The sequence below is a fragment of the Amia ocellicauda genome, chromosome 7, assembly GCF_036373705.1.
Source record: "Amia ocellicauda isolate fAmiCal2 chromosome 7, fAmiCal2.hap1, whole genome shotgun sequence".
Lineage (NCBI taxonomy): Eukaryota > Metazoa > Chordata > Actinopteri > Amiiformes > Amiidae > Amia > Amia ocellicauda.
Genome location: NC_089856.1, coordinates 1,407,883 through 1,422,500, shown reverse-complemented (window position 1 = coordinate 1,422,500; position 14,618 = coordinate 1,407,883). Strand labels below are relative to the sequence as shown.

Genomic DNA, 14,618 nt, shown 5'->3' with positions numbered 1-14,618 from the left:
TGCAGCTCAAGCGCCTTGCCCGATCGATCGGGGTGGTTTTGTGAATGCGATCGATGCTATGGTCGAGTCCCAGTCGATTGGATTGCTTCCCTTCACTCACGATCTCTCTCTCGACCAAAATCCTATGAGTTTAAATCGCTGTACTGGCACTTAATACGCCTTCATTCAACCAGGAAAGAAACATATAGACGCTACCAATCTCTAACTTAAAATAAAGTCACTTCCCAACGGATTTTATATTCAATTAATTAATATTTGACCCGGAAACCCTGCTTGGCCATTGGCGTTGAGTCCAGGAAGTGGCCAGGTTGCCGACGCTGCCCCCTGGTGTTCACAAACGCAAGGCTGCCGGCTTTTCACAAACTGCGGCTCCTGACGTAAAAGTGTCGCCCCTGTTTATCCTCAATGCTGTGAAAGTGATGAATCGTATTATTCAGGAATCGGCGCTCAGCCGTACGGCTCAGATCTGCACCGGGTTTGGGTTCCTGCTCCGTTTTAGAGATCGACCAACTGAATTAAGAAACAGTGTCTTTCTCTGTGCATAACCTCCTGCTGTCTCCCTTGCAAACCCTGAACTGGCTCAGCGCTGAGAAGATCGTTATCTCAGAGTTGTGTTGCTCAAAACACACACAGACTCCGAGAGCAGAATTCATTGAAACCAGAACAAAAAACTAAAGAACTGCACCTCGCTATTCAATTTCACTGAGCTTTTATTTCAGAGTTTAATTAAATAGTCAAGGAGTGAAACAGATCCCCACAATACTTCACACACGAGGATGGAAACGTGTGATGAAATGAAACGGTGGGAACTTCAAGAGCCAGTCTGAGGGCTCCTCGGGGATCGCGGACCAAAGCCGATGCGATCAGACGCTCGTTATAATTCGTGACGGAGGCGCCGATGTGCCAGTTCACCCCAAATAAACCTGCTCCTATCATCAGCTGCATCGGGGACAGTAAGAACATAAGAACATAAGACAGTGTCCAGTCGAGAGGAGGCCATTCGCCCCATCGTGCTCGTTTGGTGTCCATTAATAACTAAGTGATCAAGGATCCTATCCAGTCTGTTTTTGAATGATCCCAAATTGTCTCTTCAGCCACATTGCTGGGGAGTTTGTTCAGATTGTGACGTCTCTCTGTGTGAAGAAGTGTCTCCTGTTTTCTGTCTTAAGGGGGACGCAGATACATTTTTCATCTCTCTGTGGAACGATACTCACTCATGTGCAAAGAGGACACGTTAGTCATATTTAAGGAAATACACGCGCTGTACAAGTGCATCTACATACAAACGTCATTGGTGCTTTGCCACAACTGCGACTCTATTGCCGACACCGCTGTGCCCAGTCTGGGCAGAAACTCACCGGCTCGCCCTTCTCTCCCATCGGTCCAGGTGGGCCCACGTTCCCGGGGCGCCCGGGTTGTCCAATGGCGCCGGCCGATCCCGACGGCCCTCTCTCTCCGGAGGCCCCCTGTACGGGAAGTGAAGAGCACAGCTGTCTCTGGACCGTTTGAGGGTCTCGTCCTCTACCGCCAGTCCGATTCAGTCACATGATGTCTCTGCATCGACCCAGTCATAGTCTGTCTGCTTTCTGTTTAGTCCCTCACTGGCAATCCTCTGCCGGCCACGACTCTGTTCACAACCGTCACGACTTCAGCACGATTCAGACACACCAGCAGAGAGGACGGAGTGGTTTGGTGCTGGCAGGACAGGAGCTACATCTCTTCCTGTCTGCATGGTGGTGTTGTCGTTTACCTGATCTGGACATGTACACTGTCTGTCATACCCCCCCACCCCCGAGAAGCTCTGAGCTCAGCCAATGACAACGCGTCGAGGGTTCGAGCAAAGAAGGTAACCACAGCACTTACCAGCGGGCCCTGAGCGCCTGGGGGACCCTCTCCACCCTTCAGCCCAGAGGGGCCCTGCGGGGAGAAGCAGAGAGCACGTCAGAGCAACACACACACACACGGAGTAACACAGCTTGGCACAGCCCGTCTTTCGGGGTGGGGGCTCGTGTCTCCTAAAATCTGCACCTTCACCCCCAAAAAAGATCTCCTAGTTCCCTCTGCTGTTCCTCCGCAGCAGAACGGCGCGCTGATGGCACAAAACACGGCAAACGAGATGCGTCTGCACGTGTGCATGTTTAAGTCCTGCTATTATTATTATCATTATCATGACTATTATTATCCTCTCGGGCCGGCGGGGCGAGTGTGTCTGGGTGCGATGAGGATGCCGGCGCCGAGTGGCAATCAGCCGCGGGTCGCGCTAAGTGGTTACGCTGCCGAGAAGGAGGTCAGTTTTTATTGCAGCCGTGCGGCGGTGATGCCTGCAGGGCCCGGAGGAGTGCGGGAAACACTTTAACTGCAATACTGCGAGGGAGGGAGAGGGAGTGGGGGGGGAGAGAGAGGGGGTTTGAGGAAGTGAGGGAGGGAGGGAGGGAGGGAGTGGATGAGTGCTTGAATATGGGAAGCAAACAAAAAAAACTAAAGAAAGTCACCCGAACAATAACATCAGTGTCAACCCATCTAAAGCGGCACTGTTCTCCCTCGGCGGCCATTTCTTGGGGTTCAGTTTCACTTTTAAGACAATCCGGGTGTTTTTCTCACCATGGCCCCCGGGATGCCTCGGCTTCCTCGGAATCCCCTCAGTCCCGCGGGGCCGTTTTTCCCGGCGATGCCAGGAGGCCCGGGATCGCCCTGGGGAAACAAACACATTGACAGACAACATAATAAGATATGAAGCACCCAGGAAATCCCACAGTTGTACTTCGAAAAGGACACGTGAGCGACACTCAACATCAACAGGAAATAGAAGTACAGCTCCTCCCCCCGCTCACCTTGGCTCCCTCCTTGCCAGCGGCCCCCGGCAGCCCCTGCTCCCCGGGGGGTCCGGGCGATCCGGGGTGCCCTCTGTCTCCCATGGGCCCCGTCTCCCCCGATTTCCCCTGCAACCCAAAGAGACCGCAGTGAGAACACACATGCACACGCACAGACGCACACGCACACACAGACAGACACACACACAGACGCACACACAGACGCACACGCACACGCAGACAGACACACACACAGACGCACACGCACACGCAGACAGACACACACACAGACGCACACACAGACGCACACACACAGACGCACACGCACACACAGACAGACACACACACAGACGCACACGCACACACACACAGACGCACACGCACACGCAGACAGACACACACACAGACGCACACACAGACGCACACACACAGACGCACACGCACACAGACGCACACACAGACGCACACACACAGACAGACAGACGCACACAGACACACACTGAGACTTGAATGGACTGAAGGTATGGATTCACGGTGGGGAACAACAACATCAAACACAAAACACACACTAAGCAGAGCCCAATGCCAGAGAATAAATTGTCTCTTCTATTTTGTTTCGTCTTCCAGTGTAATTACAAACACATTCAGCACCACTATACAGCTTGGTCACATTGCACCTGTCTCCTTATTGGTGTTAAATTTTAATACCCCCCCCACACACAATCAAAAACAGCAAGACTCTCCTCACAGCTCAATGACCTCGCAGTGCGGATTCACGACAACGACAACAACCGCCACAGCACAGCGCTCGACAGTCCTAATGTATTCCAGCCGGAATCTATAATCCGATTCACAGCCGCGCCTCGCTGCCCGGCTCCCGAGGAGAAGGGCGCCGCCATTAACGCCTCCATCTGCGCGTGGCCCTGGGGACCGGGCGGCTGCGTCTCCACCACTTGGCTCGAGGGGACGGTAGAAGAGGCTGGCCTAAATGGAGACTGTTTGACAGCGCTCTCTCTCTCTCTCTCTCTCTCTCTCTCTCTCTCTCTCTCTCTCTCTCTCTCTCTGTCTGTCTGTCTCTCTCTGTCTGTCTCTCTCTCTCTGTCTGTCTGTCTCTCTCTGTCTGTCTCTCTCTCTCTCTCTCTCTCTCTCTCTCTCTCTCTCTCTGTGTCTCTTTCTCTCCCTCTCTCCAAGGTGAAGCGATAAGAAACATCACCAGCAGGGTAATTAAAATAATGAGAGAAATGAAAACCCTGTGCCCCCCCCCCGACTTCTGAGGGTGGAGATGAAATGGATTTAAGACATTTGAAAAGTGTCCCCAAAGCAAGGGCCACAGATTTCGGTCATTCAAACGCAGACTGATCTTTTAACCCCAAGTGCTCAGAAACATCTTACGGCTTCTGATCGGCCAGTACAGCCCAAACCCCACCACACTGCTCCGTTCCCCAGCGAGCCCACGGGTCCGAGGCTGGGCTCAGCGCCTTCAGAACCCCCGAAGGGCGGTCGAAGGGAACTGCCATCGAGAAGCCCCCAGAAACAGACGAGAAGGACTCGGTCTGAAGGACACGAAGCGCCAAAGCAGAACCCAACCCGGGCTCACCTGCGGTCCCACCACTCCAGTCGGTCCGGGAGGCCCAGTCTTGCCTTGGAAACCCTGGAGGAGGAGAGAAGACACTACACAGTGAGGGGGGGGCTCTCCTGTGGGGCGGTGGAGAGGAGACCCCCGCCCCGCCACCCTCCCCAGGACACTAGAGCTCTCTGAGGCTGTAACATGCATGTATAAATATGTCCGTAAGGTTTAAGTTTGTAACGCAGTCCTGTTTTCCACACACAGGCAACATAAACACCCCTGGAGCTCTGACACTCGCCTTTTCCACTCTCTGTGTGCGTGTGTGTTCCCGTGTCATCAGAGGTACGTGTGTGTGTGTAGCAGGATGTGGGTTAGTCCCTACGCCTCTGTGTCAGCTTGTGAGTTGGTGTTTGAGCCCCTGCTGCACAGCCTGGGAACCCCTCATCCTTGACTCACCGGCTCCCCCCTCTGGCCCGGATGTCCCGGCAGCCCGTCCTTCCCGGCCGGCCCCTGCACAGCATTGAGAAGCGACACGAGACACGTTACAGCGCAGCGTGCGTCCGCCGTCGCCCACACTTCCACACGCACAGCAATAATAATACAGACGATAATAACAATGATGGTAATAGCACATATTGATCTGAATGCAGTCACACACAGAGCAGGTGTTTGGCCTACTCACATTCGGCCCTTTGGGTCCGGCCTCCCCGTTGCGTCCCTGCGGGCCTTGCGGTCCCTGTGGAGGGCAGATGTGGTTAATACCCGTCCATTAATGGTAAGAGCGCAGCGGTGCCCACAGTGCGGACGTCAACCCGCTGTGACAGGCGGACACAGGCGAGCGGAGGAGCCCCCTAATCATCCTGTCGCTGGAGACAAGCGAGCGATGGCTCACACTGTTGGCAAGGACTGATTTACAGCAGGAAGAAGTAAACTAAATACTGCGGGACAGATAGAGATATGAATAAATGATATCCTGTGTGCCATGTTGGGAATTCGCTGTTAATTGGAGGCTTGAGGCTCTAATTTAACGCGTCACCAGTCTCCACCAGCCTGGTGCCCAGCGAAGAGCAGCGATTGCTACGTGTTGTGGCGGCGCTACATCTCACCCGCTCTCCTGTGGGTCCGGACGGGCCATCGTGACCAGCTGAGCCCTGCGGGAGAGATGCGTAGAGCAGTGAGACCCTCCGGGAGACCCCCCGACACGCACAGCATCGCCACACAGAAACAGACACACATATGCACGCGCCCAGACACAGACACACACGCAAGTCTCGCCGAAACAACTATATGCAGTATTTCTGAACAGGCAAGGAGGAAGCCTTTAAGAACTGGCAGATACAAGATCTGGGGGAGCTCAGGATCCCGTGATGGGACCCACCTCCGGGGACGGCCATCCCCCCCTGCTGGAGCCCGAGTCCAAGATCTTTTAATCCTTTTATGAATGATTGCCTTTTAAAATGAATTTTAAAAATCGAATTTGAACTGTCTTTAAAGATTTAGTTGTTTTTAAAAGCACTTGATTTTTTTTTTTTTTTTTTTTTTGTTATGTTCTATTTTTTTGTCAAATACATTGACCGTTTGGATTTAATTTTAAAATGCATTGGACTGTTTTGGTTTGTTTTTTATTTTTATCATTTTAATTGTTTTTTGATTTGTCCGGTGCATTTTCAGTTATTTTCAATGTATTTGACTCCTTTGTTGGTAGCAGTTCTTGCTTTAATCACTAGTTTGTTTTATTGTTTTTGCACTTGTTTATTTGAGTTTAAGTAATTCTTTACATTAATCACTAAGATTTAAAAAATTTTAAGTGATTTTAAGAATTGATTAAAAAAAAATTTAATCACAAGTATTAAAATTTGTTTTAATGGTTTTTTATTGTAATGTAAAATACTTTCCTAATAAAACAGTATTTCTGAACAGGATGCCACAGAAGACATTCCCTCACCTTGGGCCCCGGTTTCCCTGTGGGTCCCTTCTGTCCCCGGCTCCCTCTGGCACCCTGGGTGAGCAAAACGGGTAAAGTCAGACCGGTAACACCAGAGCCCCCACGCACACATAACAAGAGTCTCTCAGGTCAAAGACCGACTCCTACTCTGCCCTCATGCCAATCCAAAACATTCTGTAAAGAAAAAGGTGATGTTTCCGTCAACAGACCTGTCTCGGGACTATTTACATACGAACACCCCGAGCAATTCATCCACTTAAGTGAGGAACTAATCCCACTTCCACATCCTGTACTTGCACCCAACGCGGTGCCCATGCCAGCGTCTCCTCCGGCCACACGGACCACACGTCTGCTCGCTGCACCGCATGGGGCCGAGAGATGAAGCGTGGTGCTTACCGTGGGTCCTCTCTGTCCACCAGTCCCTGGCTGCCCCGCCGGACCCTGAATCAAAGACAGCAATTACAGGACCGTCACACGGGCGTCCTACACTAGGGGGAACCGAAACCGCTGGAGCGAAAACATAAGGCGGATCAGATTCCCCAGGGTGTCAAAGTCTGTGGGCGTCTTATGAGACACCGCTGTGAGGGACTGACGATGGGACAAGACAGGGCTGTATAAGAAGGTTCGTTGACTTACCCTCTTTCCTTTCTCTCCAGCCACTCCCGCAGCACCGAGGAACCCCACGGAGCCCTGAGGAAAAACAGAGGTGCATTGTGGGAAAAACTGGCAGGGCTCACGTGGAACAGACTGGACTGTTTTTCCCCATCGCGTTTGGTCGGTCTGTCTGCGATGCTTGTCAACAGCATGGGAACAAAGCAAAACAGATGCTGGGCACCGTGTCAAAGTGCTTCACAGGAAATCAAGTCAGGACAAGAGATAATAAGTATCCCAGGGACAGGAGTCGATTCTCCAATAAACAACATAAACATAATTGTGATCGCTGCAATAACATCAATCCACAGGAAATAATCACAGTAATAATAATGTGTCATCTGAGAGCCCTGGGGTCGAGGCCCAAAGCAAGGATTTAAAAGCCAAAAATAGATGTTAACACTGAGAACAGTAGTCTTGCAGTGAAGACAAACTCTCAGTGTTTACAGTACAGTTCGGTTACAATGAACCACAGCGAGACGGGGACACGGCAGAGGAACAGCGGGCTCAGGCAGACGCACATGGGAACACGTGCCGAATCCCCGGGGACGTCCTTACCTTGGTTCCCTGTCGACCCGGATACCCTGGCAATCCCGGCACCCCGAGTTTCCCCTGAGGAGACGAAAAGGGACAATCGGATCAGGTCACATTCTAGCAGCTATTCAACAACAGAGCGAAGAGGACAGTTCACATGTCAGTCGATGCGTTGATCAAGACACTGGGCAGCCCGGGCAGCCCTTACCTTCTCTCCTGCCGTGCCCATGGGCCCGGACTCCCCCAGGGGCCCGGACTGTCCCTTGGGCCCCTCCGGTCCGTCCTCCCCCCGGGTCCCGATCACTCCCACATCGCCCTGCAGGGAGAAGATGGTAGACAGTCAGCAACAGAGGGACACACACCGCACAGATCATGACCTGGATTGATTACAATGGTGCCATTTTGTCATACATATAATTGACCAATTAGAGTCCGGGGACACATTGAAGAGAGGCTGTGGTTGGGTAATGGGGTACTGTTCGCGCAGCTGTCGATGGCTCAGAGAAAGCTGGGGATCTAGACACACAAGTGTGGTTCTGAAACCCAGTCCGCTCTCTTGATGTTGACAGGCTGGTGGCCTCAGCCCTCCTCTGACCTCTGAGCGACCCCTGGTCTGGGGCGTAGGGTTTCGGACGGGGACTCACCCTGTCTCCCTTCAGGCCCATGTCTCCTTTGAACCCGGGGAACCCATCTTCACCCTGCAGGAGACGAGGGACGTCAACAAACACACCTTCCACTCTGACATTCACTCATTTATTGACAACAATCTTAACAGAAAGCCTGGTACCACGGCTTCTAACGACCAACAGAAACAGAGATTGTGCTCTTACCTTCTCCCCCTTGTTCCCTTTCAGGCCTCGCACTCCGTCAGCCCCCTACACAGAAAACAGAGGCCTGGATTAACGCTCGCACACACCGGCATGGAGATACAGCAGTGAACGGCCTCCTCGTCCGCGGCCCGGCCGCCAGACCCCCCAGCGCATTCGAGCTCTTCGACGCGAGTGCTCGGCCGCAATCAACACTTGAGTTCAGCTTTCCCATCGCTATCCCACCTCCTAACTGCTCCCCATGTTTCAGGGTGTTGCACAAAGCACCAGTGGCGACTCATATCCGATACAACAATAATAATGCAATGAAATCAGTGTTTACATTATAAACCTGAGCATCGCACAGCCATTCAGCCCCGTTCGTGTACAGATCACAGTGACGGGTGAGTCTGGAAACTTAATGAACAGATATCTGACAGAAGGGTCCTCTGAAACGGCTTCCCCTGTCTGCTTCACTGGACTCCAGAGATGCAAAGAAAAAAGACCTTTCCTCTCTGATTGGCAGCTGAACTTCAGGTCTGTTTGACTTTACACTCACACACACATGCACTCACCCACAACACACACACACACACACACACACTCACCCACACACACACACACACACACACACACAATTTAGATCAGACAATTCACCCTAAGCAGCTTGAGTTTGGGACATGAGAGGAAGCCGGAGCACCAGGAGAAAACCCGGGTGAACGCGGGGAGACTCGGCGCAGCCCGCACCGGCAGACACCGCAGGCCAGAATCGAACCGTTAACCACCCGCCCACCGGGACCCCCGCTTTCTTCCTTCCCCTTTGTCTTTATGACACGGATTCATAACACACGCTGACATCAATCCTCCTGACAACTGTGAAATAATAACCCGGTCGAGGAGACGGAGCGTGATTAACTATAATTATTCAGTCACAGCCTCCCTTATCGGACTTCGTTTGGACTAATTCCCACCAGAGCAGAACCAGGCGCATTTCCCACATGACCGGAATCAGGTTTTTTTGATGACGGGACGAGATTTCGAGAATCGTACGTCTGTAATTAGCCGTGTCTTCATGGCTGATTTATAATTGATATCCATAGAAGCTCTCTCTGATCTGGATAAAGATTCAATAACAATAACCTTTTCCTGGAGATGGCAGATCACATTCAAGGACGTCAGGGGCCCTTACCTTCACACCACGGGTTCCAGGGTAGCCAATGGGACCCTGTGCTCCTGAAGGACCCTAAACACGAGGAAACAAACAATATCAGTAAGTAAAACAGCCTCCGTAGAGATCTGATGCAGAGATATGTGCACATCTACCATTCTAAAACTATTTATCTCTGTCTATCCACCCATCTAATACAATGTACGCATCTCTGTGTGGATCAAATGGTGGGAAAAATACTTTGAGAACAAGGGGAATCGAATAAAATAGCCACTCGAGTTAGGTTTCCTTTAAACGTGCGTACTGAGACAGCAGCGTCCTGCTCTGCCTGAAGACACGCGTCGAGATTGAGTCACAGTGTGAGACAACTCAATAAACATCACACCGGGACCACAGCCTTACCACAATCCCCTTTTCTCCAGGTGGTCCTTCTCTGCCAGGGTGACCCTGCGAAGAAGAGGGATAAAAATAAACCTTGGAGGTCCCACGGTACATACAGCACGTCAGGTCTGTCAACCGGCTTCAACCAATCAAACCAGAGGGCAGAACGGAGCGGCTGGGGAACTGTGGGAAAACATCCGGCTGCACGATATCAAACACCTCTTTCTCTTCAGGCTAGTCTGACTGCAATAAGATTTTCTCAATTCCTCCTTTTCTGAAAGTAACCTTTAAAGTTTTCACACCTACCGAGAGGCAACACACACACACACATACACACACACATACACACACAGACACAGATACACACACGTACAGAGACACACACACGCGCTGACATTCATTGGACAGTTATCAAGGGGAAGCAAACTGCGCTCCTGGAGACAGAATCTGAACATCTGTTCTGTTCTGCTCTGAACTTCCCCCTCGAATGATCTATCTATCTCTGGTGTCCTGCGTCCGGGCCGTTACTGCCCTCTTAGGCCACTTCTCCAGGTCTAAGCATCTCCTCAGATACTCACCGCCGGGCCGTCCATGCCTGGAAGTCCCTGGAGGCCGGGCTTGCCTTGGGGACCCTGTGAGAGAGGAGAACAGAATGACACTTGGTCAGGGTGGGTTCGGTCGGTCGGGCAGGCCGCTGCAGACCCACACGGACCCCTCAGAGACCCGTGTCCCTCTATCCAGACGGGTTGTGTGTTGTTCTGTTGGAGTGGCAGTGTCAGACCCCAGGCCCCTGTGTCTGATTGGCCTCTCATTACTGTTCAAGCTGAGCTCTTGAATCCATCATTGAACCCTTGAACGAAGTCATGACTGGCTCTAGTAGACCTTTCTCTGATGGTTTTAGTTCCTGAAGTGGTGGCAGGGAGCCAAGTAACGGAAGTCGGCATTCCTCACCTTTTCTCCGGGCATTCCTATGGTGCCTTGAGGGCCAGGCAGTCCCTGGAAAAGCAAAAGCGATTCTGGGGTCAATCACCTGAACGACACAATTTTTGATGAACAACACCTTCACAACAAGCAGCTTCACAACAGGCTGAGCGACGTGGCCATTGTGATAAACGAGCACCGAACAGGAGGACAGTGTTTGAGGGCATCACTGCTGCTACAGTAGGAATGAGATTGGCAGGGGGTGAGGGTAGTCAGGCTTACCTGAAGTCCTGGGTTTCCCTGCTGACCGGAGGGGCCAGGCTCACCTGGTGGTCCCTACAACCAAACAGAGAGAGAAGACATGTTAGTTCTGCCAGAGGACAGGTGTGCATCGAACCCAACCCCCTTGAGGGAACGAGGGAGACTTTACCAGGATGAAGAAAAGAACCACACCTACCAAATTGCCTTTTGAACCCTGCACCCCATCCATGCCTCGGATGCCCTGTGGGGGGGAGGGAGAGAGAGGAGAAATCAAATACACATGTTTTTAATGACTACGCTTTGTTACATACATTTTTGTATCTACCTATATCTCACCACCCTTCTTTTACCTATGGATGTGAAATCAATCGATCAATTAATCAATTAAATGTGATATATAAACCATATGAAGGACCACCTACCGGCTGTCCTGGAGGTCCGGGGGATCCTCGGGGCCCAACCAGTCCACGGGAACCCTGCAGAACAGAGCAGAGGGGTCACAGAACGCTCCACCGAGGACGCGGTAATCTCGGGGAGGCATCTGTACAGCCTCCCCCCCACCCATACGCAACATCAGGGTACTGCGTTCATTAAACAGCAACACACAGATTCCTCGCTGTCAATATGAATCGCCATTGTCATCGTCAGCCAACCTGATACCGAAGGGGATTATGGGAGATGGGGGGAACTCCTCGCCCTCCAGCAGTGGACTTTCTCAGCCTGGGCCTAGCTTCCCTGCAGTACCACTTTCATCCGGAGCCGAAGCTGGGTGCCTGCCCTCCATTAAATCTCTGCCGAAGCATCGTGTGTTCCCGAGTAGACGGTGTCCGCTGTCTGGCACGGGGTGCACTGCCGCCTGTCAGTGTCCGGCATGGTGGCTCTGCTCTCTGGCAGCCCTCCAGCGCAATCATGGGCTGCTGGTTGTGCTGTGTCACATGGGCACCTGAGGTCACTTCCAGGAATGAGCAGCTCGGCACCACTCAATACAGATTAGAGAGGCTGGGTGGCATCCAGGCATGTGCAGATAGAGATCATCCGAACAAGACGGTACGAATTGTCTGTTTTGTGTGCCAAGGTGTGATCATGAATACAGAAACATGATACAGAGATGATGTTTTGACTCCACAAGACTACAAATAAAATATTATCACATCCTCATACAGCCGGCTGACTTTACCCTGGCCTTCCGCATTGCTACAGCACGGACACGTTCTATCTGTGGATCTTAGTGACCGTCTGTGATAAAACAAAGCCAGTAGAGAACCAGGAAACTCCCACGACTCACGATGAAGGTGAAACTGTGAACTAACAACGCAGGAGCCGAACACAACGGAGGAATTAATAACAATAAAGGCGTATCAGCCCCTGTTTTCCAGCTCGGGTCCTGAAGGCAGGCGAATCCCTCCAATTGCACAGGAGTGTACAGTCAGCCACTTAAAATCTCGTAAATCTTGACTAATTAAGCCAATAATTGGTTCAACTTAGAAACGGACAGCTCGGGCAAAGCTGCATTTCCACAGGGCCTGCAATAGGAGATGCCTCAAACTCACTGGAAACCTCAGGATTTTTCCACCAGAAAAATAAAATAATAAATACTATATTCACCGAACAGAAACAACCCATTACTATTGATATTTGAGGTGCAGGTGTGAAGTGAACAGCCTCCCGCAGACGTAGGCCGCGGCGTTTGGAAGCGCCTCGCTCGTTAGGAGAAACACAAGCTGTCGCGGCTACAGCTCCGGTGAACGGGCTGAACAAAGGCCCGCTCCGCTCCGTCTGACAGCGCTGGCGCCGGGGGGGGGCTTCAGTACTCTGGCCAAGACACCTGTCGCGGGCCGCATCTGCCGCCGCCGGGGATGCGATTGATATGGAAATGACAGCCCTGCATGCCGCTACCTGTGCACGGCCCACCTGCTCACCTCGCAGCACGGAAAACACAGTTTAAAAAATAGTAATCACAAGAGCCCCGCGTGAAGCCGGGTCGACCAGAAATCATCCACACCCCCCTGCCGCCCCCTTGCTCAGACTTTTGCATCTTTGTATTGAACTTGCCACCTCGACCGCGGACTCAACTGAACTGTTTATGAAGCAGTTTGTTAAGCCCCATCTCTGTAAAAGCACAGTAAAGTGTAGTGAAGGGAAATGAGGGTAAATCACCGAGAGTCATCGTCAAACCCTGCGCAGCGCAATGGCACATGCTGGGGGCGACTACGGAATAGCCAGGAGAGAACAGGTGGTCCTCTTTCACACGGGGGTCTGCGGCAAATCCCCTCGCCTCTGGCATAGACGCATCTGCTCCATTAATATTGACGTTGAACTACAGATCAACTCCTCAGATCGTGGTGCCTGAATACACACATATACATATCCGCAGCCTCGTCTGTTCGTCTACTTCATCTTAGGGTTGTCCGCGGATTTTCCTAAACCCCGGGAAAGGTCTCGGACTCAGAGCTGCAAATGCCAGGAGAGCTAACGAGCATCCCCCTCTCAGCCAACCAGGAGCTCCGTCCCCCCACAGGCACACGCAGGGCGGACGTCCCGCGCGAGAGAAACGGCACGCAACCGCGAGGGAAGACTGGGAAGACTGGATTCGTCTGGTGAATCGTCAGTGCAGATGCCGGGTTGTGTCGCTCGGAACTGAATGCGGTGATGTCCTCCACCCGCTCCGGATCCGGCGCCCGTCAGGAGCGTGCATATTAAAGGAGCAGGCCGGTGTGCGTTTGTGCACCGCTGACATCACGTCTCCAAGGCCAGTTTGTTTGATTTTCTTTGTTTTGTTGTCACTCTGCACTGTCTCCAGGCGTGGCGTTTCTGAAAAGGTGTCGAGGGAAGCCGTTGACATCATTTCTCCACGTTGGCGTCAGTGCACTGAAGTTCACACACACACACACACACACACACACAGGCAGATGAGAACCGACCGGAGAGGGCGTGGTACGTACGGTCAAGCGTGCGCCAGGCCAGAGAGCAGAGGTGTCATTGCTTTGGTTGTGTGTCTGTCTGTCTGTGCACAACAATCACACGGCCCCATATCTGAAGTCACACTGAAACAGTTAACAATATCAGACGGACTAGGCCTTGCCAGGTCCTAGTGCTGACTTACAGGTTCGCCGGGCAGCCCTCTTGGTCCTGCTGGTCCGTCTGAACCCTGAAAGACAAGAGTGACAGGCGCTCACACCCTGGTCCAAGCCCTGGGCCACGACAATGCCTTTACAAGGATTCACACTCCAAATCCTCTCCCTCTAGCAGTGTTTTATGTCCTGCGTACCGTACCTTGAACAGAAGCACTTCCTATAAATAGCCAAGTGCAAAAGGGGACCGGGAGGAAATATTAAGCGTGTTGAGCGGAGAAATTAATAAGGCCAGCTGAGCGGCTGAATCGGATCGCACACGGGCAGCCGAGCCCGGTTTGCCCGGTGGCGCACAGTCGATCGTGCGGTGGACGCTATACAATTACCGGCCCCATTTTCTCATCACTGTAAATCTCTCCATTCAGCCGTGCATCACAGCGGCCGGCCTGCCCGAGCCACAGCTGGGCTTCGAGGTCTTTAACGCTCGGAGATTTAAGGGCGGC

The 14,618-nt window shown here is 52.3% G+C and overlaps 1 protein-coding gene across 2 annotated transcripts in view; it reads right to left on the bottom strand.

Annotated features, from left to right (window-relative positions):
* LOC136752478 (collagen alpha-1(XI) chain) overlaps window positions 1–14,618 on the bottom strand; it is a 99,628-nt gene that overhangs the window by 32,910 nt on the left and 52,100 nt on the right. For both annotated transcript variants that reach the window (XM_066707825.1, XM_066707824.1), the window contains 23 exons: window positions 14,148–14,192; window positions 11,467–11,520; window positions 11,241–11,285; window positions 11,066–11,119; window positions 10,814–10,858; window positions 10,441–10,494; window positions 9,884–9,928; window positions 9,503–9,556; window positions 8,338–8,382; window positions 8,152–8,205; window positions 7,716–7,823; window positions 7,532–7,585; window positions 6,959–7,012; window positions 6,719–6,763; window positions 6,323–6,376; window positions 5,484–5,528; window positions 5,060–5,113; window positions 4,834–4,887; window positions 4,408–4,461; window positions 2,832–2,939; window positions 2,602–2,691; window positions 1,864–1,917; window positions 1,359–1,466 (listed from right to left, as the gene is read on the bottom strand). In XM_066707825.1, coding sequence (XP_066563922.1) covers window positions 1,359–1,466; window positions 1,864–1,917; window positions 2,602–2,691; window positions 2,832–2,939; window positions 4,408–4,461; window positions 4,834–4,887; window positions 5,060–5,113; window positions 5,484–5,528; window positions 6,323–6,376; window positions 6,719–6,763; window positions 6,959–7,012; window positions 7,532–7,585; window positions 7,716–7,823; window positions 8,152–8,205; window positions 8,338–8,382; window positions 9,503–9,556; window positions 9,884–9,928; window positions 10,441–10,494; window positions 10,814–10,858; window positions 11,066–11,119; window positions 11,241–11,285; window positions 11,467–11,520; window positions 14,148–14,192 — 1,377 coding nt within the window. The remainder of the gene's footprint in view (window positions 1–1,358; window positions 1,467–1,863; window positions 1,918–2,601; window positions 2,692–2,831; window positions 2,940–4,407; window positions 4,462–4,833; window positions 4,888–5,059; window positions 5,114–5,483; window positions 5,529–6,322; window positions 6,377–6,718; window positions 6,764–6,958; window positions 7,013–7,531; window positions 7,586–7,715; window positions 7,824–8,151; window positions 8,206–8,337; window positions 8,383–9,502; window positions 9,557–9,883; window positions 9,929–10,440; window positions 10,495–10,813; window positions 10,859–11,065; window positions 11,120–11,240; window positions 11,286–11,466; window positions 11,521–14,147; window positions 14,193–14,618) is intronic.